Source organism: Drosophila obscura, unplaced genomic scaffold (assembly GCF_018151105.1).
Source record: "Drosophila obscura isolate BZ-5 IFL unplaced genomic scaffold, ASM1815110v1 contig_170, whole genome shotgun sequence".
Taxonomy (NCBI): Eukaryota; Metazoa; Arthropoda; class Insecta; order Diptera; family Drosophilidae; genus Drosophila; species Drosophila obscura.
The window spans coordinates 710595-733358 of NW_024542758.1; the positions used below are offsets into that span (position 1 = coordinate 710595).

General features: G+C 42.5%; 7 protein-coding genes across 10 annotated transcripts; 3 read left to right on the plus strand and 4 right to left on the minus strand.

The window, feature by feature from the left end:
• Positions 1 to 1071: 1071 nt before the first annotated feature.
• Positions 1072 to 5837, plus strand: LOC111076041 (protein LSM14 homolog B). Of its 4 annotated transcripts, none has more exons than XM_022369628.2 (7): positions 1078 to 1685; positions 2493 to 2984; positions 3270 to 3799; positions 3870 to 4100; positions 4177 to 4403; positions 4477 to 4856; positions 4924 to 5837. In XM_022369628.2, the coding sequence occupies exons 1-7, from the start codon at positions 1562 to 1564 to the stop codon at positions 4929 to 4931; spliced, it is 1992 nt and encodes a 663-aa protein (XP_022225320.2). In that variant the 5' UTR covers positions 1078 to 1561; the 3' UTR covers positions 4932 to 5837. The 4 variants fall into 4 exon arrangements, with proteins under 4 accessions (XP_022225322.2, XP_022225319.2, XP_022225320.2 ...); XM_022369626.2 differs by having other exon boundaries at positions 1080 to 1685; positions 3258 to 3799; XM_022369630.2 differs by lacking the exon at positions 4924 to 5837 and having other exon boundaries at positions 1072 to 1685; positions 4477 to 4864.
• Positions 5838 to 6925: 1088 nt separating this feature from the next.
• On the minus strand, positions 6926 to 10251 carry LOC111076040 (histone acetyltransferase KAT2A). Its single transcript, XM_022369625.2, has 3 exons — positions 8724 to 10251; positions 8017 to 8669; positions 6926 to 7957 (listed from the first exon to the last, which is right to left on the minus strand). Exons 1-3 carry the CDS (start codon positions 9980 to 9982, stop codon positions 7428 to 7430), a joined length of 2442 nt encoding a protein of 813 aa, XP_022225317.2. The 5' UTR covers positions 9983 to 10251; the 3' UTR covers positions 6926 to 7427.
• Positions 10252 to 10257: 6 nt separating this feature from the next.
• LOC111076043 lies at positions 10258 to 11066 on the plus strand. Its single transcript, XM_022369632.2, has one exon. It carries the CDS (start codon positions 10372 to 10374, stop codon positions 11002 to 11004), a length of 633 nt encoding a protein of 210 aa, XP_022225324.2. The 5' UTR covers positions 10258 to 10371; the 3' UTR covers positions 11005 to 11066.
• LOC111076042 (eukaryotic translation initiation factor 2 subunit 2) lies at positions 11015 to 12373 on the minus strand. Its single transcript, XM_022369631.2, has 3 exons — positions 12248 to 12373; positions 11674 to 12076; positions 11015 to 11603 (listed from the first exon to the last, which is right to left on the minus strand). Exons 1-3 carry the CDS (start codon positions 12260 to 12262, stop codon positions 11080 to 11082), a joined length of 942 nt encoding a protein of 313 aa, XP_022225323.2. The 5' UTR covers positions 12263 to 12373; the 3' UTR covers positions 11015 to 11079.
• A 1618-nt stretch (positions 12374 to 13991) lies between these two features.
• LOC111076015 (phosphoacetylglucosamine mutase) lies at positions 13992 to 16558 on the minus strand. The gene is made up of 3 exons (XM_022369590.2): positions 16334 to 16558; positions 14363 to 15806; positions 13992 to 14298 (listed from the first exon to the last, which is right to left on the minus strand). The coding sequence occupies exons 1-3, from the start codon at positions 16432 to 16434 to the stop codon at positions 14200 to 14202; spliced, it is 1644 nt and encodes a 547-aa protein (XP_022225282.2). The 5' UTR covers positions 16435 to 16558; the 3' UTR covers positions 13992 to 14199.
• A 2509-nt stretch (positions 16559 to 19067) lies between these two features.
• Positions 19068 to 22244, minus strand: LOC111076016 (melanotransferrin). The gene is made up of 6 exons (XM_022369591.2): positions 22082 to 22244; positions 21551 to 21978; positions 21359 to 21492; positions 21142 to 21302; positions 20416 to 21080; positions 19068 to 20349 (listed from the first exon to the last, which is right to left on the minus strand). Exons 1-6 carry the CDS (start codon positions 22140 to 22142, stop codon positions 19291 to 19293), a joined length of 2508 nt encoding a protein of 835 aa, XP_022225283.2. The 5' UTR covers positions 22143 to 22244; the 3' UTR covers positions 19068 to 19290.
• Positions 22224 to 22763, plus strand: LOC111076019. The gene is made up of 2 exons (XM_022369595.2): positions 22224 to 22319; positions 22379 to 22763. The coding sequence occupies exon 2, from the start codon at positions 22384 to 22386 to the stop codon at positions 22564 to 22566; it is 183 nt and encodes a 60-aa protein (XP_022225287.1). The 5' UTR covers positions 22224 to 22319; positions 22379 to 22383; the 3' UTR covers positions 22567 to 22763.
• The last annotated feature ends 1 nt before the right edge of the window (position 22764 follows it).

Sequence of the window (22764 nt, forward strand, 5' to 3'; positions counted from 1 at the left end):
TTTCTATACCAAACGTCTTCTTCGGTGATTTCTATCAAAACCAAGGCGTCGCGAGATCGATCCTTCATCCTGGGGTCATCCTCGGCAAATCAAGCGCAGCAGATACCCGTGCATGTTTTCGACTCGTCAAACTCATAGAACTCATAATAGAAATGGTTATCGTTCTTAACGGAAAAGAATTTATGTAAGTCCAAAGGCGTCGGGAACTTATGGATCTCAGAAAAGGACTCATTGATTTGTTCCTCCGTTGGGTCAGTCTGCATGGCACGCAGCTTCTTATTCGAGATATTTGTTCCACGTCCACACAGATCTCGCACTTGAATGCAAAGTGTCTGGAGGCAGGCGACAGTTTCGAAATTCCCGCAACACAAATCCGGTTGACGCCAACCGACGATGACTGCGTAGGATTTGCCTTCAACACTTCAGTATATCGATATATGATATGTGCGTGTGCACCAAATGGCTTAGGTCTAACCTCAACTATTTAGTTACTACATACCGCAGTCTTTCCTCCTACTCTCTTGGTCTTGTCAATCGGAATAACCCGAAGCGGGAAGCATGGCTTGACTTCCTAACTTTAATGTTATAGTCTTATACCGCATCATCAAAAGATCATTTTGAGAGCAAAACAATATCGGTATTTTTTTGGAGTCTGGCGGTCATTTTGAAAAGTACTTTAATATACCTTAAAAAATAGATTGGAACTTAATCAAATATACTTTTGAATACCGATATACCGTAAATAAACTTTAAACTCGATTTCGACGTCAAAATATCCCGAAAAGTATATAATATACCATCAGGGTGGTGCTAGGGATGATATCAGTGTGACCGCAGATTTATTGACAAAATATACAGCACATAATTCTGCCATACCGATAGCAAAAATTTGCATCGAATCACTAACCATACAGTATATAGATGTGCCAGTTCATACACCGAACGTGTCGCAGCAGAGTTTTCTGTCCCAGTGCTTGGACATCTGGCACATCTATGTATATACTGTATTGTTAGTGATAAAACCCCTCATTAAAATATATCAACTCGCTAGTGTCGCAACCGCTGTATTTTGCAACACTGGACATTGTATGCGAGTTCTGCAGCTCGCCCGATTTCTTTCCACTTTCGACGGGTAGGTTTTTGCAGACGGAAGGTGAAAAGATTTTCTGCATAGAAAATTGCGAATTTAAACATCTACAACCGTGTGTGCTGCACAAGAGACATTTGAAAGTAATTGGCACAATAGTGCACAAACGCAGGCACGTATTGCAATTGTGGATAGACAGTTTTAAGCCGCAAAATCAGCGCTGGAACTGGAAAGTAATTGCGTGCTTGCCAACGTCGAAGGCTGTGGGAGCAGGAAAGGTTGAAACCGTCGAGAAATCGTTGCTGTCGCGCTCGCTATAATTGTTTGCTTTTGCCCGATATTCGTGGAAATAGAGATACGCGCGCTGTTGGCAAACATTTATATATACACACAGCTTTATTATTTTCTCGGAAAGTTTGGAGTCTTATTTGGATCATTTCGGAACGCGAGTGTGGGTGACTAAAGTAGAGCAAAATGAGTGGTGGGGGATTGCCGGAGTTGGGCTCGAAAATCAGCCTAATTTCGAAGGCGGACATCAGGTATGAGGGCCGCTTGTACACGGTGGATCCGCAGGAGTGCACCATTGCTCTCTCCAGTGGTAAGTAGTGCCTTAATCTCCTATCTGGTTTTTTTTATTCAATGGATATCCTATTTGCCATATTCTGCACTCAAAATCGCCTACAAAAAAACGGTTCTTCAGAGTAGTGGGCAAGGAGCGAAAAGAAAATGGTTTCTTTCGAATTCCTCTTTCTTTTCCACACTTTTTCGTTATGTATGGTTGTTAGTTTTTACAGTAATTTCCTGCCCTTACCGTCGCTCAGAGAGTGTTGTAGGCGGCGGACTTATTACTTTGGACTCTCTTTCTCTCTCTCTCGCTGGCACGCTCTCACTTATGCTTTTTGTTTGTCATGTTGGCGGCAGCACTTTACTGGCCTGGCGTTCAGATGCTGTGTCGCCTGCACAGAGAAACGAAACGGCTGTTTGGCCTCTTTTTCGTCTCGCCTGCTGTTGTACAGTGTTGCTTTTGCATTTTACATGAGACCGAGCTTGCACATACACACGCATAAATCCATATGCAAGCTCTTTGTGGCGAACTTTGTTTGCAACAACAATTTTAATGTGTGTATGTACATGTGTATGTGTGCCTGTATGCTCCCATTCCTTCGCAGAACATTTTGGCGCCAGTTAACGGGACTCCCGCAGCTCCCGTTATTAATGTCAGTGACACTGCACTGGGGACGAAGAAGAGCAGGAAAGCATACACACACACACACACACATACGCACATCCAATGCAATAGCATGCGTTTTTATGCTCCCCTTTGTTGAGGTTAAATAGGAAATAATGAGGTTTAACCTTAAACAAAGTTGAGGCCTTAATTTATGTGTACTTTCTGTTTGTCTAGTACGATCCTTTGGCACAGAGGACCGGGACACACAGTTCCAGATAGCACCTCAGTCGCAGATCTACGACTACATTCTCTTTCGGGGCTCGGACATCAAGGATATTCGCGTCGTCAACAATCACACGCTGCCGCACCACAATGATCCAGCGATTATGCAAGCCCAGCTGCAGAATGGCCCGCCCCAAGTCATGCCGCAGCACTTTCCCATGCCGAATTCCATGAACGCACCGCCTCAACAGCAGCAGCAGCAACATGGCGCCTCGTCCATGGGCGGATCCAGTGGAGGCCCAGCCCCTGGTTCGCAAGGCGGCAGCTTTGGCAATGGCAATCCATTTGGCAATCTGGGTGCTCCCAACCTAGGAATGGTGGGAAACTCGGGCGGCGGCTCTTTGGCGCCCGGTGCTGGAGCACCAGGAGGAGGACCTTTTATGCACATCGGCGGCAATCAGCAACAGCAGCAGCCAAAGCCCCAGCAGCAGCAGAAGCAATCAAGTAAGTTATCGGTTTTAAACGTTCGAAAAGCCCTTTCAATCTGCCCTTTCTGGTAAACAAAATGCATGAACATCTTTATGAATTAATGGACTCATCGCCTCACCTTCCCCTCAGCTCAAGATCTAATAAATTGTACAGTAAAGTGGGGAATTGAGATTATGCGTAGCTTTAAGCGGGTATCCACTTTGGCTGTTCGCTTCCTATGTAAAATATACACATCAACTAATACACACTGCCTGCACATGTTCTCGTCTCGGTCGTCTATATGTGAAGTTTCCGTTTTAGACATGCTTGCCGGCGCCTCACGATCGACGACGCCCATCAGCCTGATTGTCAGTCCTACGGCGGAGCTGACCCAACAGCAGCAGTTGCATCAGCAGCAGCAGAGCGCCGCCCAGGGAATGAGGGATGGTATGGCGCGCGATGCTGGTCATAAGCGTCAGAACCATCAGCAACAGCAGCAGCAGCAGTCCCAGCAGCAGCGTGGCGGATCCAACAATATGCAGCCCCAGCAGCAGCAGCAGCAACAGCGGAACAGCAACGACTTCTACCACCAGCAGCGGGATCGTCGCGATTCTGGCCGGCAAATGGACAACAATTACAGCAACAATTACAATAACAATCAACGCAATCGCGGCGGCGGCAACGGCATGCAGCAGCAGCGCGGCGGCGGCGGCGTAGGTGCAGGAGGCAACGGCGGCGGTGGCCAAAACGCGTGGAACATGCATCGCGGCGGTCCACAGAACTCTAACAATATGAACAATATGTCTCGCAACCGCGGTATGGGCTCCCGAGGTCCAATGCGACCAAATCAGGTATGGATATAGTTTGCACTCCTCCCAAACAGAGTAGGGAATAACATTTCTGCTTGTTATGATCGTTCAGGGCTATCGTCCGAATTCGGCCAACCAGAACAAACCTCGCAACAAGATAAAGTTTGAGGGCGACTTTGATTTCGAGCAGGCCAACAATAAATTCGAAGAGCTGCGCACTCAACTGGCCAAGCTTAAGGTGGCCGATGAGGCAGCCAACAAGTCTGTAGCAGCAACTTCTGATCCAACAGAAGCAGCAGCCACAGCAACAGCAAAAACAGTGGCTCCCACCACTGAACCACAGGTATGGATGCGCCGCTCCCCTTATCTCTTGTGGATTTTTTGTTATCACGTGTAACTTATTCCTTAATTCGCTTTAGTTGAATGGTGAGACCGACAAGAAGGATGATTCTGGCAATGAGACCGGCGCTGGTGAGCATGAGCCCGAGGATGAGGATGTTCATGTGGGCTACGACAAGACCAAGTCATTCTTTGATAACATCTCTTGCGAGGCTGCACAGGATCGCAAGGGCAAGAAGAATGATTGGCGCCAGGAGCGCAAATTAAATACGGAGACATTTGGAGTTGGATCCACACGACGCGGCAGGTAAGTGCCAGCACAACGATGCCACATGTGCATGTCGCTCACTGCACCGTATTTGTTTCTTGCTGGGATATAGCTATCGCGGACGCAACCATTACTACAACAATAACAATGGAATGGGTGGAGGTGCTGGTGCTGGTAGCGGCATGAACACGGGCTATGGCGGTGCGCCCGGCTATAATCGGAACAACTATCGCATGGGAGGTGGCGGCAACTACCGGAACCGCAGCAACAACCGGAACAGCAACAACAACGGCAATCGGGGCCAGCAACAGCTAAACCCCATGCCCAATGGCAATGTGAGTGCAGCCGCAGCAATCAAGGCAGCCAACAATGCAGCAGCAGCAGCAGCAGGAGGCGCTGGTGCCAATAATGTGGATGCCACTGCAACAGCCGCAGCGACGAAGTCAGCAGCGTCCCTCATGCCGGAGCAAAAGCAACAAGTGGCGACAGTCTGTAAGTGATACACTTGTAAGACATCTGTAAGGATCAATTAGAAAACATGAAAACCTCCATTTTGCAGCACAATAATGTCGCAAATCGCAAGAGCAGTGGGCGTCGTCCACTTTAAATACGAAAAACAAAAGCAACTATCCTACTCATTGAAAAGGCTACAAACAAACGAAACAAAAAACTATTTGAAAGCAACTCCCAATCAACCGAAACCGACCGACCGATCGATGACACATACACACAGGCTCTTATTATCAGGAATTTCGAGATACGGATCTAACGGCATAAATATATATTGTATAATTTTACTTAGTGTTAAACTCTTCTCACGACGTCCTGCGTGCACTATGCCCGCCCACCACCACCACCGTGCTGCAGCACTTTGCTCGATTTAATGCTTGGATGATTGAAGGGCGCGAAGGATGAGGAGTGCGAACCGGCCATCTGTTAGGTTTTTTTTGTGTAAATGGCAGGTTGTGTAGTGTAACGCCCGCCCCCTAACCCCTTAAAACCCCATTTTAGCCAAGCGGAGAAACAGGATCAAGAGGATCAGGATAACAAGCGAATGCACACACACCTCCGTATAATTAGTAATAGATGTGAAAAATATATTTAGGCTTAAGGTATGATGGATCTGCAAAACGAAACACAAACAAACACACACAAACAAAATACTAATTAGAAAAACACTCCGAGTCGAAATAATGAAATTAATGGAAAAGATACAAGTAATCCATGGAATTCCCAGCTAAAATAAAAGCAAAGTTAACATGTTTTCATTTGGATACAAAAAAATAAGAGAGAAAAGCGAAAACATAAACAAAAACAAAACCAAAATCCTTAACCCTTATTGTAATACTGTATTCTTTGTGGGGCGTAAAACAGAAAAACAGCGACAGACTTGAAACGTTTTACTAGCATTTAATCTATGATTTAAGAACATTTTAAAGATGAAAGTGAAAAAATAAAAATCAGCAATGCGTATTGTAAATTGTATTAAAAGCACAGCACAATTTTCGGAATGTTGGCAGCAGCATTTCTGTAAAAGTTTCAAATTAATTTCAAAAATCATTTAAGGAGAAACCTGGTAGAACAGAAACAGAAACAATACGATGCGTAGGATCTCGGGTTGTAAGCCTTCAGTGGAATTTATGTAACTTAAAATTTTGAACACAGTCTTAGTAGTGTTTGGTTGTTGATGCAGCAGACTTTCCTGACGGCTTTGGTTAAGGCAGCGAGAAACCGTTCAAGTGAATTAACGTTTCAAAATTTACGGTTTGCGTTTTACGTAAAAGAGATGATGATATAAAAACAAATATAAGTTATGCCTTCCCCGAAGAGCTGAAGAGCCCTGGGGATAACATGTAATCCGATATATTTATATATATATATATTTGTACTAAATGCAGCACAAAAGAAAAGATGCCGAATAAATGTGTGGTGAGGCGTGACGCGCACGGAGGGGGAGGCTGGCTACAAACACACACACACACACATTTCAATATAATGTAATCATAAAAATTATGTATGTAATTGTATCTAATATATGTATATCTCTCCTCTCCACATATGCTCACCCCTGATTAGCTCTACATATTATGTATATATACAATATAAATATGCAATTATCGAGTTAGCCAGATATACATAATAATAGTACGTTTCGCAAGTAACATCAAAATTGTAAAGACTACCTTATTGAACTTAAAATTACTTAAAATTTGATAACTTTTAATAGAAATAAATGAATTCAACAATAAGTAACTGCAGTTAACACTTTTCATTGTACTATTGGCATCCTCATAAGTACGACTACTCGTTCGACGTACGTAAATATATATATTTATTCACTCCATATTTGTTTCCATAAATGCCTTTGCAAGCTGCCTGCCACGTATCGCTGCGCCTGCGCATGAACAAAAACATATTCAATAATACAACAACAGCAACAAAACACTCAGATGTGCATTAGACTTTGTACAATGACCTCTCGAATTCAATCCTAAATCAACTCCACTACCGCCCTCGCCCTCCCACGTATATAATAAACTATAATTTTATAGATGATAAAATTATTGATCAAATGTTTATTAAACCAAACGAAAACAAATAAATCCTAAATATAAAAGCATGCAAACAATGAATGTAGGAAATTAAATGAGAATTAATAAAAATGAAAAGACAAAAAAGCACTCGAACAAGTCAAAATTATTTTTAGAAAAGAAATAATAGAAAATAACACTTTATACCCCAATATATAATTCCTGATATCTCAATTAGTGACCCAAGCGAAGCCAAGTCGAAGATTGTTACGCGTGGATCCCTGGCATAACTCCAGACACACTTGGTTTTTTTTTTTAAATGTTTGTTTTTATTTGGAATATCTAAATTAATGAGACAAGAACCTAGGACTTGTCTTAAAACATTTACCGTAATATCATTTCTCAGATTATAATTTGCTCAAAATACAAATTCACATGATTTTCTGCGGGTAAACCTAGAATAAATAGATGAAATAATGAATTATACTGTTTATGTAGTTTTATATATCATCAGATCTCAATCACTCATATATCATTTGTCCCACAGTCCCAGTTCGCGCATTTTCGTTTGAAAATAACGCTCTAAAGAGTTGGCACAGCGATAGTACTCGGTGTCGGGGGAGTTATAGAAACGACAGTTTGAGAAAATTCGTGCCATATCTGCCATGAATAGGCGACGTGTTTGATAGTATCCCTTCTTTAGACGTTCGCCCATTGTCTTAAGGTCCATGGGATACTTGATGTGGTCGTAATAGTCGGGCACTTCTGCAGCAGTCACTGGACGCAAAAAGGGCCATGCCGTGGTATGCTGACGCACGGATTGAAGGACCGACGCGAATGATGTGGCCAGTTTCTCTGGATCCGACGATTCCTCCAAGGGTCGGGCCGATCGGGCTGGGCGCATTTGTGGTTTCCAACCGATTTCCATGAGGCCAGGAATGGACTCGACCGGTATAGACCGTACACCTTCCTTGAAGCAAGTTAAACCAGTTCTAACTTTCTGCACCTCGTTGTGTCGTTGAGCAATGAGCTCTTTAAGAATTTCGCTTTGATTTCTTATCACTGAAAAGTGCAGCAAATATTTTATATATATACAAGGGTAGACAATTCTATTCACTTACCGGCAATAAATTGCGTATTTACAATTGTTGGATGCAGCTCGCAGTGCATCAATGTGGCGCTATCGTATTCTTTTATATATCCCGCATAAACGGGACGCGCCAGCTTAATGTCCTTGGAGAAGCCTTGCTTCTTAAAATATCCGATGGCATCGCAATCGGCAAATGTGAGCAGGTGCTTAATGCCGCGCTGAATGCTGTAATCCTTCAAATGGTTCATCAAATGGGTGCCATAGCCCTTAACCTGCTCAGCCATTGTGACGGCGCAGAACACGATCTCTGTGAATCCCTGCGATGGAAATGGTCGGAAGCATATGCCGCCGATTGGCTGACTTTCCTTGATCAGGGCAAGGGTTTTGTGCTTTGTGTCGAACACGAGCTGGCTGATATACTCGCGCGGCATTTCGGGCAGTTGGTAAGCAAAGACAAGCTGCAGGCCAAGGAGCCACAGGACAGTCTGCTTATCCACTGGCTTCGTTAGGGAGTTGCCTACCACATGAAACTCAATGGCACGCTTCTGCTCCTCGGCCTTGACGTTCTCATCCCGTGACACATTGACCGGGAAGAGAATTTCCGCCTTGTTTGTTGTTTTCGACTCGGACACCGATTTCATGGCACGCACTACCACATCTGTGGGAAGATCATCCAAGTTCTCACTGGCAGAAATTGGTCAGAATTAGGATTACTAGAGCAAGTGGCATATAACAAACCTGATGGGACGCTCGAGCGTTTCCTTTTTGGGTCTCTTGTGCAGCGGTTCCCCCACGCTTGAGCGTTTATTACTGCCAATGGCAGCTGCACCGCCACCAGGAGCTGGAGGTGCTGCCGCTTCCTGATTGCGCTTGCGTTGTTGGATGACAAATGAATTGGGTGGACGGTAATTGGGATCCCATATGGGGGAGTCATCCTTCAAAAGCTCTGCGCGCAGCGCCTCAAGAAACTTTGGCATTTGCGTTATAATGGATCTCTTGTCTTCGGGAAAGCGATCACGCTCCGAAATGCACTTCTTTTTCAGCTGCTGCGACATGTACTGGAACACGGTGCGCAGAAGGGTGCGTCCAAAGACCAGCGAGGTCTCAAACTGGCGCAAAGAATTGCAAAAGGCAGGAACATGGCAGAAGACAAGCCAGCGGGTGTAGTTAATCTTATAGTTGGACGCATCCTCATGGGTTAGGTCGCCGCGCCTCGTTGAGGGCGACTCGAAATTGTAGTGGTTGAGAAAGTTTAGAAACGTTTTCGCCACCTCAGTCATAGTTTGAAGCTCAGTCGGGTTAAGGTGCTGGTACTTGTAGAAGACCAGGGATAAAACTGCCTTTGTAATGCAGGGCGATTCGAATGGGGGATCACCCAAAGGGCCACGAATGACAGCTTGCTGACGCGTCAGGACGCACTGACGCAACAGGCGGAACAGGTACAAGTATACCTTTTTGGTATCCTCATCCTCTACCCTCTGCATGGACATGAACAGGTTTTCCATATCGATAATGGCACCCAGGAGCTCGTCCATGCTGGAACTGGATATATTATCCAAGTGGGCGATGTGCGTTCGCAGGGAATGACGGCAGCTGGAGTTGCGGCATTCCTCGTTGAACTCGGGACAGTAAGAAGACTCCACATCACGATGCCTGTTCTCCTGAGGAGTTTTCCATCCAGTGCAATGGCAGCCTTCAGCCTGGCACGCAGAGTACATCGAGAGCTTGGCAAGCTTCTGGGGCACGGGCAGGTTGAATACCTTTTGCTTGCGCTGCTGGATGCGCTGCAAGCTGTTCTGGCGGGTGCCTTCTTGAGCAGGGGCACTCGCACCGCCGCTTACACCAGCGCTACCATTGTTGTTGCTGCCTTGGCCCTGGTTCGCCGAAGACGCTGCGCCATTCGCGGACTGCTGCTGCTGCTGTTGCGCTGCAGCATTTCCGCTGTTGCTCCCATCGATTGGTTGACTTTTTAGCGTTACAGAAGGACCACCAGACATTCCACTTAATCACTTCCTCCTCCTAGTTTGGCTCAGACAATTGACTCTTGTCTTGTTTCTAATTTCACAAGCTGTGAAAATTATTACGAGGGATGGCGTTATCTCGGCCTTGGATTTGCTCAGGGATGGAGAGGAAACAATGAATTAAAAAGGTCGCACATAAGCAATGTAACTAAGATAAACACTGTATTAAACTAATGTTTCAATAAAAACAGAAACAAAAAGAGAAGGAAAAGTAGGCAAAACAGGCAACAGAAAATATTTTGCACTATCGAAACACAATTCTCAGTCGATAGTATCTAATCGATATGTAAAGCAGAGGAGCGAAATTGTATGTGTTTTGATTTGTGTTTTGTATTGTATTGAAACTTATCGCCTTTTATTCAATAATGTCGGCAAACTTAAGTATAAAAGATATCGAGGAAAGGCTGGACAACTTCATTGTTCGAAAACCCATACATAGGTCCAAGTCAACTGACGATCCAAAGCAGGGGCCCATAATCCACGAGAACATTCCGCTGGCCTTAAATGATGTATTGCGGGTGTCAAGAGATCTGGAAGAGGAAGACGTGTTTACCATTTCCATCAACAAGGCCCCATGCCATTTTCGTACTTGCATCGTGTACGCCTTTGTAGCCGCAGAGTGCCCGCACCATAAATTATACCGCAAATACATCATCGACGACTCCACTGCATCAATGGACGTGAGCATTTGCACCAAGCCATGGAAGAGGACGATAATTGCATCTTTGTACAACGAGGCAACACAGATGTCGGAAAAGGCAGTCTACAAGGAAATATCCGAAATTATGATGCGTCTTCTAACTGCAGCCTCGGGATATGTAGACCCCTCTGACATAGAGAAGGGAAATAACGTTTTGTTGCTTTGTCGTCCCAACTTCTATAGGGAGAAAATAAGCTTGGAGGCCTCTTCCTTTCTCGCCGACAATGGTAAACTATGCAACCTTGAAATTGCATTTGCGGATCATTACATTGATTGGCACCAAAGCTACAAAACATAAAACAAGCTAATTCTTTTGTATTGAATTTTTACTCAATAAAAAATCATGTATTAAATATAGAGAAATATAAAATATTTATGTTGTTTTTGCTCGAATGGCAGCACGCTTGCCGGTGACAGCCTGGAAACCTGATTTGATGCTGGCCACAGAGCATCTAGAACCGCAGGATTCGCACTGGAGGAAGAACAGGCGGGTGTCTTTCTGCAATATTGTCTCGGGAGAGCGGCAGGTGTGGCACGTCACGTATTCCTTAATGTAGCGACGCAGTACGTTTTCGATCTGTTTGGGCTGGAAGCGACCCTTAATAATAAGCTGCTGGTTACCGTCCATAGAGCCGCTGGTACCCAACTCGGCCAGTAAAAAGTCAAGCAGATGCTTGGGCATACGATGCAGCGTCTTTGCAATGTCCATGAAATTGGCGAAAGACGTTTTCTTTGTGCCCACGCGCAACACCTGAGGGGGTCGCATGACAAACTTAGGCTTACGTCCAGCAGCCATGTCGGGATTTTTGTCCAGGATTATTTCGAACACACGCTTTAGCAATTCGTCATACGTATAGTCACGATCGGAACCTGCCCAGGTCGAACTGTTGTCCTCGGCTGATAAAATACAAGTACAAGTCTTGGTTAAATCCATGATCGGAAATAGTGTGAAAAACTGATGAAATACCATTTTCTTTGTCGTCGCCCTTGTCATCATCCAGCTTGTCGGCAAACAACTCATCCAAGTCCTTCTTCTTGCTCTTCTTCTTCTTCTTCGTGGCCATAGAGAAGTCCATGTCCAAGTTGATCTCCTCCTCCTCGGGCTCCTCGGTGGCTACAACATCCTCGGAGCCAAACGTTGGCACAGCGGCCTCGATTTCATCCATGTTGAAAGGCTTCTTCTTCTTTTTCTTCTTTTTACCAAAGCTCTCCAGATCTAAGTTATCTTCCAGCTCGGGCTCACCGGCCTCGGCCAAAGCTTCGTCCTGGGGCTCATCTTTTTTGCCCTCATCATCGAGACCCAAAGCGGCATCCAAGTCAAAGGTGGTCTTCTTCTTCTTCTTCTTTTTCAACAAAGTGGGGTCAAAACCCTAAATAAAATGAAATATTCCATGATTAATAATTTATAAACATAACCTCAACTATAGTTTGCACACGAAAATACATATGTACATATATACCGTATGTGCACATGTACACATGTACATTACACTGTGCGCTTATAAAAGAATTGCATTTTCAAGTGCATTAACACTACTTACGTCTTCGGCGTCCATTGCTGTTCAAGTGTTAATTTTAAACTTTAATTTACTTTTAATTCACTTTAATAAAATGGAAAATTGCATCAGAAAATTTGACAGCACGGCAAACCATCGAGGGCACTATCGATAGTATCGATGTTTTGCTGCTAGCCTTTACTATCGATGGTTTTGAGACTATCATGATAGTATCGAGCTACAGTCGTTGTGCTTTTAATATGTTTGGATTGTCTGCTATAAGATACGAAGACACATTTTTAAACAAATTATCGACAGGTGGCATCTAATTTTTACAATGGACAAGTTCCTAAAAGGTTTCAATGGTTTTTTAATAATTATTAGAGCTTTCACGATAGTATCGATTGTTTTTTCAAAACATTCAACGTTGATATTTCTCGACTTTGATATTCCGTTAATATTACTAGCTAGCTGGGACTCTCAGCCCTAAACAAATAATTTTATCCAATTCCTCAATGAATTTTGTTTAGGATTGGCTAGTTTTTAGAAGTCCTTTTTATTGGATTATTTACATATTAAGGTTCAAACAAAAACAACATAAAACGAATGTGACGTCGTATTGTGGCGCTGCCAGACTCGTGCAATTCGTAGTTGCTGCGGGCTGCCACACCGTGATATTTTGTGATATGAAATTCGTCAATTTTGATATTCAGTTTAATATTACTAGATAGTTGGCCGTCGCAGCCGTAAACAAATAATTTTATCCAATTCCTCAATAAATTTAGTTTAGGATTGGCTAGTTCTCAGAACTTTTTTCATTGTATTGTTTACATATTAAGGTTCAAACAAAAGCGGCCAAAGCATAAAACGTAAATGTTGACTAAATGTTGCTGGTCAACCAAGTTTCTTTTATGCGTATGTACTTTTGTATTCCTTATTTCTTTTAATTTATGCTAATTTTGTTGTTCCAAGCTCCATTGAAACATTATTTATGATTTTATCCTAGCTTGACATGTTTTTTACCTATTAATGCATATGTTTTGTTATATATATATACATTTATCCCGGTTCTGATACCTAATATTGGTACCCGTGAGCTGCAAAACTTTGTTAAAATCTTTAGAACAGAGACTGAGTAGTTTCTGCATTAATTGGAGCCTGAAATTATAAAGAATTTCTCAAGTCCATAATACCCATTTTCCCAAGGTATTCGACTTGTTGCTCATTCCGTGCCAAAGTTGCACAACAATGCTGCTACTTCATTTCCCCATGTTGCTGAAATTTTTCGCATACAAATCAAATGTATCATACGGGATGAATCTTCATTCCATACGCGTTCCCGTTAAGAACATGTTTCTCACACCACGAAAACGCTCTCTTCACCTCCCCCCACATGGCCTGAAACAGTTCGAAATTTTTTTTTTTTTTTTTGGTTGTTTGATTCATAAGCAAACAAAACCGTGATTTTTGTCCATAACAGTTCGAAAACTTAACATAACATAAGTTCGAAAACTTAACATAACATAAGTTCGAAAAACATAACATATGGGCCAAAAAAAATCGTCAAACAGGAAGAAGAAGAAAAAAACCTCGCCAAACAGGAAGAAGAAAAACATTGAAATATACGCCTAAAAGATACTTTACCGTTGTTATCAAAACATCCACTAAGCCTGAAAGTATTCCATAGCACATATATTTGCAGCACAGCCATTGAAATCATATAAATATAAATAAATACTCTTCGAATTTGAAACAGTTATTGCCAAAATAAATAGATTTTTAATATTAGTCGGGTAAATATACATATGTAGCTCTTTAGTATCAAAAAAAGTCAGTGAAAGGTTACACATATACCATAAAAATATATAAATGCATTTAAAAGTTATTGTCAGACAACTTTTACAACTGAGCGTACAAAGATAGAGATTGATTGCGTTGGACATTTTAAATAGAAAGAAAAGAATATATTGCTTTTGGATCAGATTGGATCAATTCGATTATAGGTGGGCACTGCCTGGTTTTGTCAATTCCGGACCGACTCCTCCTGCCAGTCTTTGAACAAGTACTCCCACTTCATAGGCCAAATTCTCGGTGTCCTGGAAATCAAAGTGTAATATGTGACTAATCAAAATGCAAACAGTATGATTTAATAACAGGTACCTCTTTAGTAGCAGCCTCTGCATACACTCGTACTATGTCCTCTGTGCCGGAAGGGCGCACAAAGGAGCGTCCACGTTTGTAATTCGATACAACATTATCTATTTCCGTTTGCAGACCCTCTGGCTTGACACAAACTCTTTCCGCATTTGTGGTTTCGATGACATTCCTATCCTGGACTTTAATTTTCAACTGTCGGTTTGGCAGGTCGTTGTAGGTGGATATCCAGTCTTTAACATCCCAGCCTTTGTGGTTTAAAATCGTCTCTACAAGCAGCATATCTGAGATGGCATCCCCAACAGTTTCGTTAATGAGATCAATCAGGAGAAGCAAGGTCTTGGCACTAGCTTTCGTTTCAGAAGCTGCTGCAATCGTGGCCTTCGCGTGGTCGCTGAACACAATTGTACCATGGCCATTTGCTTCAAAGTACACGCCGATGTCGTATTCAAGGGCTTTGTGGTGCAGGTGCTTAACACCCGTTGGGACACAAGTAACGGGGAATTTCAAATCGTTGACTATGTAATCGGTGGAAGCACCATTGGCATACGCAGTTTGTACCAGGCCCAAACGCAGATCTATCTCGCTTCGCGTTACCAAGTCCATTAAGTATCCGGCGACTAGCGTTGCAATGCGATCTCCGTCCAGCAGTTTAAACTCTCCCTTATCGTTGGTGAAGAAGTAAACCACTCGATCAGCATCGCCATCCACACTCACACATCTCGTGAAAGGTTCCACAATTGGCATAGATACGGGCGGCCGCTGTTGAACTTTGACGTGGTCGGCTCCACACTCATCGTTGATCTTGCCAGGCCCTATGCCTTGGTTTATAACTGATATGTTTAACGACTTATTCATACGCTTAATAAACTGTAACATTTTTCTAGCACCAACTCCATTTGCACCATCGAAGACCACGTTGTTCTTATAGTTTCCGTTCTCTAGCTGACCGTTTCGTAGCAACTCGAAGGCGCCTATAAGTTTCTCGTAGTATGCTTCTTCGGTGGGTTTTCCGTACGCCTCCTTAGTGTTTGCCGCCACCACAAAGAAGTGGAGCATTGGTGTGGTCACTATTCCGAATTCTCTTACGTTTCCTTTCAGTGCTATCACTCCGTCCGCCACTGCCTTCAATAAACGCGGGCTGTGGTAACGATTGTCCATGCCGACGAACACATGGGAACTCGACGTGATGTCGATATTATTGTCCTTAATAATTTTCGCTACGTGTTGCTCCAAGTCCTGGTCGCTTACATTGACTAGATCCGTGGCTATGGACTCCCAGCTGGCCTCCAACATTTCCCCTTTGGGGTCGACTAGTTTCACTCCATTATCCGGTTCCGGATTGTGCGAGGCAGTGATCATGACGCCGATGACAGCGCCTCCGCGGTATCGAGAACGTAACGTGGCAAGCACTCCCATCCGGTACATGACGCTATCTAAGAATTCGGCCCTGCAATGTAAATAAAAGATAAATCAGCTGCATGAACTTCTCTGAATTTGCGCAGGGTCCGCAACGCTTCATTTTACCCTTAGATCTTAAGATAATACTCTTAAAGTGATCTAGAAATTTTCTTGAACATACAGACTATACAAGCCCTATCTTTTGATTCATTTTGATTTGCATCTAAAGCACATTGTTGATGGGGATACAAGAAAGCCAAAATATATATATATATATGTATATTAGATACATATGTACGCAGGTCCTGTATGTACATACAAGAAAGGGCATGTCCATTGATAAAAGGTGGAATATATCTAAAAATAAATGGGAATTTCCACAACATGACATGGTGCAAGCGCATTACTTATCTTCCGCCAGTCAGACACGACCATCTGCGTACATATTTACTCGAACCTACGTATATTATATGTATACAGATACACGCATTGCTTGATTAATACACAAGATGTGTGTATGCAATGCATTTGGGTTTTTGGGAGTCGAGTCTGTTAATCATAAATAATATAACTTACTTGCCGCGAAACCCAGCTGTTCCATACTGAATGTACTCCGTGGAAATTTTAGGGTACATTTCCCTGGCAAAGGCGTACACAGTTCGCAGATTGATCGACATTCTCTAGCCTCGAGCGTATTCCAAATGGTCCAATCTAGGGTGGCACCCAAAATCTCTTTAAATACTTATACACAGATTACGTTAACCGGTCGGTCGAGAAGCAACTTTCGAGTTTCACTTTGGAGGAGCAACGAAATTAACCCACTTAAACCCCTTCTTTTTAAAGAGGTGAACACCTTGAGCTAAACCCCGGAAGATAATACTGTTTGTAAATGTTCCTTGTAGATCCATCATCCTCTTTCCTTACAAAAAAAATGACCTCGATATCTTTCATCTGAACTGCGCTAAAAATGTTCGTTTCATAATATTCGAGCGTAAATTTAAATACCAACCAGTCGACAATGGGTTAATCGTATTCCCTGATTTATTACTTTCTGTTTCTTGTAAAATTGTAAATATAGAAGAATCAATCGAGCAGATCGACAATTTTATTTTTAGTTACGGTTTTTTAATATTTTACTCAATTTATAATCGACATGTATATTTTAATACAGTTTTTTTATACAACCCAAACAAACAGAGCAACAAAATATATATACAAAGCATAATATCCAATTAACACGCAAAGTCTGAATTCATGGCTCACTCTCCTGTGGGGATGCGGTTGCCACTTGTATACCAAATTCATTGCATTCTTTGCCGCGATTGACTGCCAGCCAATGAGCATTCAGAGTATTCACTTCTCGGTGTGCCAGCAGCAACCGGCATACTACACTATAACGGAAGACAAAAACGGAAGCGAAAAAACTCATTAAAACGCATAATTTTCGTTTGAATTGTTCAATTTGTAAACAATAACAAAGCTACGCATTGCTTTTAGCTTATTGCATTTCAGTTTGTACATTTTTCCCTTTATTTTACATTTTTGTCAGCGATCAAGTATAATTTTTAGTTTTATATCAGTCAGCTGTTGTCAGCGAGCAATTATTATTTTCGTTTCATATCAGTCAGCCATTGTCAGCGAGCAATTAGAATTTATCGTTTCGTATCAGTCAGCTTTTGTCAGGGAGCATTTACAATTTTTGGTTTCATATCAGTCAGCTTTTGTCAGCGAGCTATTAGAATGTTTCGTTTCATATCAGTTGGCTTTTGTCAGCGAGCATTTACAATTTTTTCGTTTCAAATCAGTCAGTTTTTGTCAGCGAACAATAATAATTTTCGTTTCATATCAGTCAGCTTTTGTCATCGAACAATTATAATTTTTCGTTTCATATCAGTCAGCTTTTGTCAGCGAGCATTTACAATTTTTTTTCGTTTCATATCAGTCAGCTTTTGTCAGCGAGCATTAAAATTTTTTTGGTTTTATATCAGTCAGCTTTTGTCAGCGAGCATTTACAATTTTTTTTCGTTTCATATCAGTCAGCTTTTGTCAGCGAGCAATTATAATTTTTCGTTTCATAACAGTCAGCTTTTGTCAGCGAGCATTTACAATTTTATTTCGTTTCATATCAGTCAGCTTTTGTCGGTCAGGGAGCATTAAAAACTTTTTTGGTTTTATATCAGTCAGCTTTTGTCAGCGAGCATTTACAATTTTATCGTTTCATATCAGTCAGCTTTTGTTTCATATCAGTCAGCTTTTGTCAGCGAGCATTTACATTTTTTTTTTCGTTTCATATCAGTCAGCTTTTGTCAGCGAGCAATGATAATTTTTCGTTTCATATCAGTCAGCTTTTGTCAGCGAGCATTTACAAATTTTTCGTTTCATATCAGTCAGCTTTTGTCAGCGAGCAATGATAATTTTTCGTTTCATATCAGTCAGCTATTGTTAATGAGCAATAAAAAGATTTTTTTGTTATTTTTTAAATTTTTATTATATTTTTTCATTTATTTTTACAATTTTACATTTATCTTACATTTTTACATTTATTTTTAATATACATATCCTACATGTTTTACATATTTCCTAAATTAAAATTTAAATTTGTTTTGACCCCCCCTAAAGCATCGGCACTAAGCATACAGTATATAAATTTATTGACAGAGTTGCAAAGTCGAAGGTAGTCGGCATTTGTCTAAAATAGGGATAAGCATATGTAAATGTGAAATTTCCAATAAATCAAACAATTATATATTTTGGAGTGTTACACGTACACACATATGTATGTACATGCTTGCTTTCAGTCGGCTCGTGTCACGTTATTAGCCGAACACTGTCGGTCCCAGTGCCGAACGTCGTCGGTCCCAGAGCCGAAGACCTGGGACCGTACGCTGAAACCTCAGCTGCGCCACTTTCCCTTCATGAACTGGCACATCTACATATATACTGTATGGTTAGTGGCCCAGCCTAATTTCTTTCAAACAAAAGCGCACAATGAAACTACAGTACAGTACTAAACTAAAAAATAGAGCCAAAATGGAGTTGGATACCCTCCCATCGTTCTTATTATTATCTCCTTTGGAGCAAACCAATTGGATCCTGTATTAGAGGTAAAAAGTATTGATATTAAGAGATTTAGAAAGGAAAGAAATAAAAAAGGAAAATTTAAGGTAAAGGTTGGTTTTTATTTTTTTTTTATTTAATATGCTAATTGTAAAACGTTACTCCTTCGTTAATAATTGGCTCGGAGCAGATATTCAGCTGCTGCCACACTTTGTATATGGTAGGCACAACTTTTTTGGACGGACTTAGTTGCTATGTACAAATACATACATTAAACGTACTACATTTTCAGTATAATTCGAGGCACTTTTTAAAAAATAATATGACCTTTGTGGACTACAAAAGCGATCTCATAGTGGTCTACTACTATGCGTATTGGGAATGTAAAAATGTTGATATGTTATTATTTGTTTGTGCTAATGATTATTGTACTTCGAGTCTATGTAGATGTTAGACTGGCAGTGAGTCGGTCGAACTTAGAGCATTATAGCTATTGCACTCGAAAGGAGCAGACCTATGGAAAGAGCCATGTGAGAGGCACCCGCATAACAATCGGTTATGCGACGAGCCCTCATAAAGTCGCTACCCAAATAGGAATCGTAGGTTCGTTGATTCCGCGGAATGACTTGTAGCTGCCTAGTGGCATCCTGAAAGATCAGGTCGTAGTGTCCGATCGGAGATGAAAACATACTAAAACTGAAGGCATCTACATCCTTTCTGCCATAAAGTTGTTGGGCATAGGTTAACAGGTTGATGTACGCATTTAACTGCGTTTCGTTGTAGTTGACGCCTCCGCGCGTTACCACGGCATTGGCCTTTACCTTGCCCAAATTACAACGTTTGTAGTCCTGTATCTCGGCGCGAGTGCCATCCGTACACAAGAGCTCGAAGTCGTCGTTCAGAGCGTTACGTGCCCACCACTCCTTCCGTTTGCCGCCCGTGCTCTCCATCACAGTGGTGTGCTTCATGAAAGCCACATGGCCGCCCCCTTCCACCAGGCATCGGAATGCACCGGTATGGCCGTAGTAGTCCTCTGACGCATCACGTCGGCAGTATCTGTAGCTAGTACCGTGGCACAGGTCACACATGCTGTCATACGGCACACCGGTGTTATATTCGCTGCTAATTGCCCCCGGGACGCAGGACTTTGTGAAGTATTCCGCCGCAGCGCGTACAGAGTCACAGCCGTATGGCCGAATCCAGCCGTTCGAGATGAACAAGGCCATGGGATATGTCCAGCCGGCGGCGGTGTTAATGCCCGTGTGGCAGGTATTTTTGCCTTTTAGGTAAGTAAGCTCCGTATCGGGATCCTCCTCCTTGGCGACAGCAACCACGTAGTAGTACGGCTCACCCAGATTGTAGACCTCGGACATGAATGGTATCAAATCGTAGTTCAGGCCTCCAGTGTAGACATCTCCGGCATCGAATACAGCAATGTCAGCCTTGCCAGACTGAATGAACTGCATGCAATTGATGTGAGAGTGCATTTTCTTGCAAATGAGTTCGGGCTTCAAGATCTGTGCTTTTAGGGCAGTCTGCAAATATTTGATTTAATTAAAAACTGACCTCTCTACATATGCCCCTCTCGCCCGCCCACTCACCGTCATTTTGATACACTTTTCCAGCTCCTGTTCCGAAGTCACGCAAAGGGTCATCGCTGGTATTGGGCATTCGCGTATTCCGTATATATAATTGATGGAACTCTGCAGATACCTTGTGAAGGACTGATCATCTTCGGGTATGAGCGTAAGAGCACGACTTGAGTCCTGGAACAGCAGATTGGTTTTGCCGTATCTTTTGGAATCAAATATACGGAACTTTTCATAGAGAATGGTTCCGTTGTTGCGGTCTGCGGTGTTGCCCTCGGATGTGAAGCTGCTATCCAGACGTTCGTTGCGGAAATTTGAGTTATCGAAACGATCGTAGGGATTCTTATTTCCGCTAAAGGCATTGCTGGTGTCATATTGGTTGCCAAACTGATCATAGGGATTGCTGCGACCCTGCTCATTGAACTTGTTCTGATCATAGTTGGTGAACCCGGCTGCTCCCTGGTTATTGGGAGTTGTTTCACGAAGTCCGTCCGAGTACAGCTCAGAAATGCGTTTCAAAAACAATTGGTACTGCTTTCTGTCACTGAAGCTGCGCGCCGAAGAAGTTACAATGGCATCGGCCGGCACTTGGCCCCAATTACATTGGCGGTAGTCGTTGATTGGCACACGACGACCATCCCGGCAAAGCAGCTCAAAACTGTCTGGTGACAGATTTTCTAAAAACATATGGAGAACACTAATGTGGAATCACTTTGTATGGTAAATAAAACTACTTACTAAATTCTGGAGTCTGCAGCATTTCAGTAACTGTCGAGTGACGCAAAAAGGCAATATCACCGGCTTCGAGCAGGCATCTGAATGCTCCTTCGTAGCCAAAATAGGGATCAGCCGACGAACAGCGTCCACCGGGAATCTTGCCAGTGCAAAGGGTACAAAGTCTGCAAGAGAATAGTTTTTATTTTCTCCAAAACTCAATTTTTTTGACTGCACTTACTTATCGGAGTTGTCGCCAATGGGATTGTATTTATCAGTTAGAGAGTAGACGGCACACGACCTGTTGAAGTAGTTGGCAGCTGTTTTCACTTGATTGTTACAATCCACAACTTCCATTCCGCCTTCTTTTTGTAGCTATAAATGAATCCATCGTTAGAGTGCACCCAAAACAGGCAAGTTATTTACTTCGTACCGTGTGGATTGGCACAATCCAACCGGCCAAGCTGCCAACCCAGGGGAAGCAAGCGCGTTTATTTCGAAGACCATGCAGACTAGTAACATCGGTAAGTGCACCCTTCTTGATCACCGCCACGGACTGATACTCTTGAAAGCCGCCCTCCAATTTTTCCTGCATTATTGGAATCAGGGAGTTATAGCGCCCAGCTGTGAAGACATCACCAGCGTCCAGTGAAGTAATATGGGCCTTTTCACGATCGATATGGTGGATACACTCGTCAGCACTAAACGCCTTGAAGCATGTTAAATTCAGGAATGCCTCATCAAAGAGTGCGCGGTCACGTTCGATAGCAACAGTCAGGTTCTGGCATTTGTACTGCTCCTCCAAACTTTTCGTGCACCAAATGATTTGACTTGTTCTATGCTCATCGTAATGATGTTGTGCTGAAAGAAAATAAGTCATAGTTTGATTGAACAGTATTGTTGTGACGACCGAACAACGCCCTAAGGTATGACGGCCTGAACGTCTATTCAGAACCCTACTTACCGTAACCGACGGTGAAACAAAGAACGCTGACTAGAGCCACACAAGCTGGAACTCTAATCATCTTAATTATATTTAAACAAACAAATTAAAACACACAATTCTAAAACAGATATTAAACAAGAAAACACCACACCCAAGCCCAGCTCCAGAAAATGATCGGTATCGATGAGTGTTGCACAATTCGTACAATTCCAACGGACCGCGTTTGGTATTTTTTAGCATCTTTCGGCGCGACCAGGTGTTTTTTGTTTTGTAATAATTTTTGTCGCCGAATAAAAATAAAATCAATTGTTTTAGATAAAATGGCAGCTCTACGTGGATGGAAATTCGTTGGCTTCGTGTCCTGCATTGTAGGAGCCATTGGGTTGGCAGTGTATCCGGTGATATTGGATCCAATGCTCAATACGGAGAAGTACAAATCGCTTCAGGAGTACAGCAAAATAAAAAGAGATGAGCTGCAACATACTATTAAAGGAAAGGACTAAATATGGTTTACTTTAGCATATATAATTGGCATGTGTATAATGCAAAAAGCAAGATGTCAATTTTGTAGTTGCCAAACAACCACAATGTAAATTACCTCATTTAATGTTCGTATAATTATGCAAGTTTTATCTAATTTTAACGCCAACTAATTAGGTATTAAGATAATATTTGATAAAATTAAATAATTACCGAGTAAT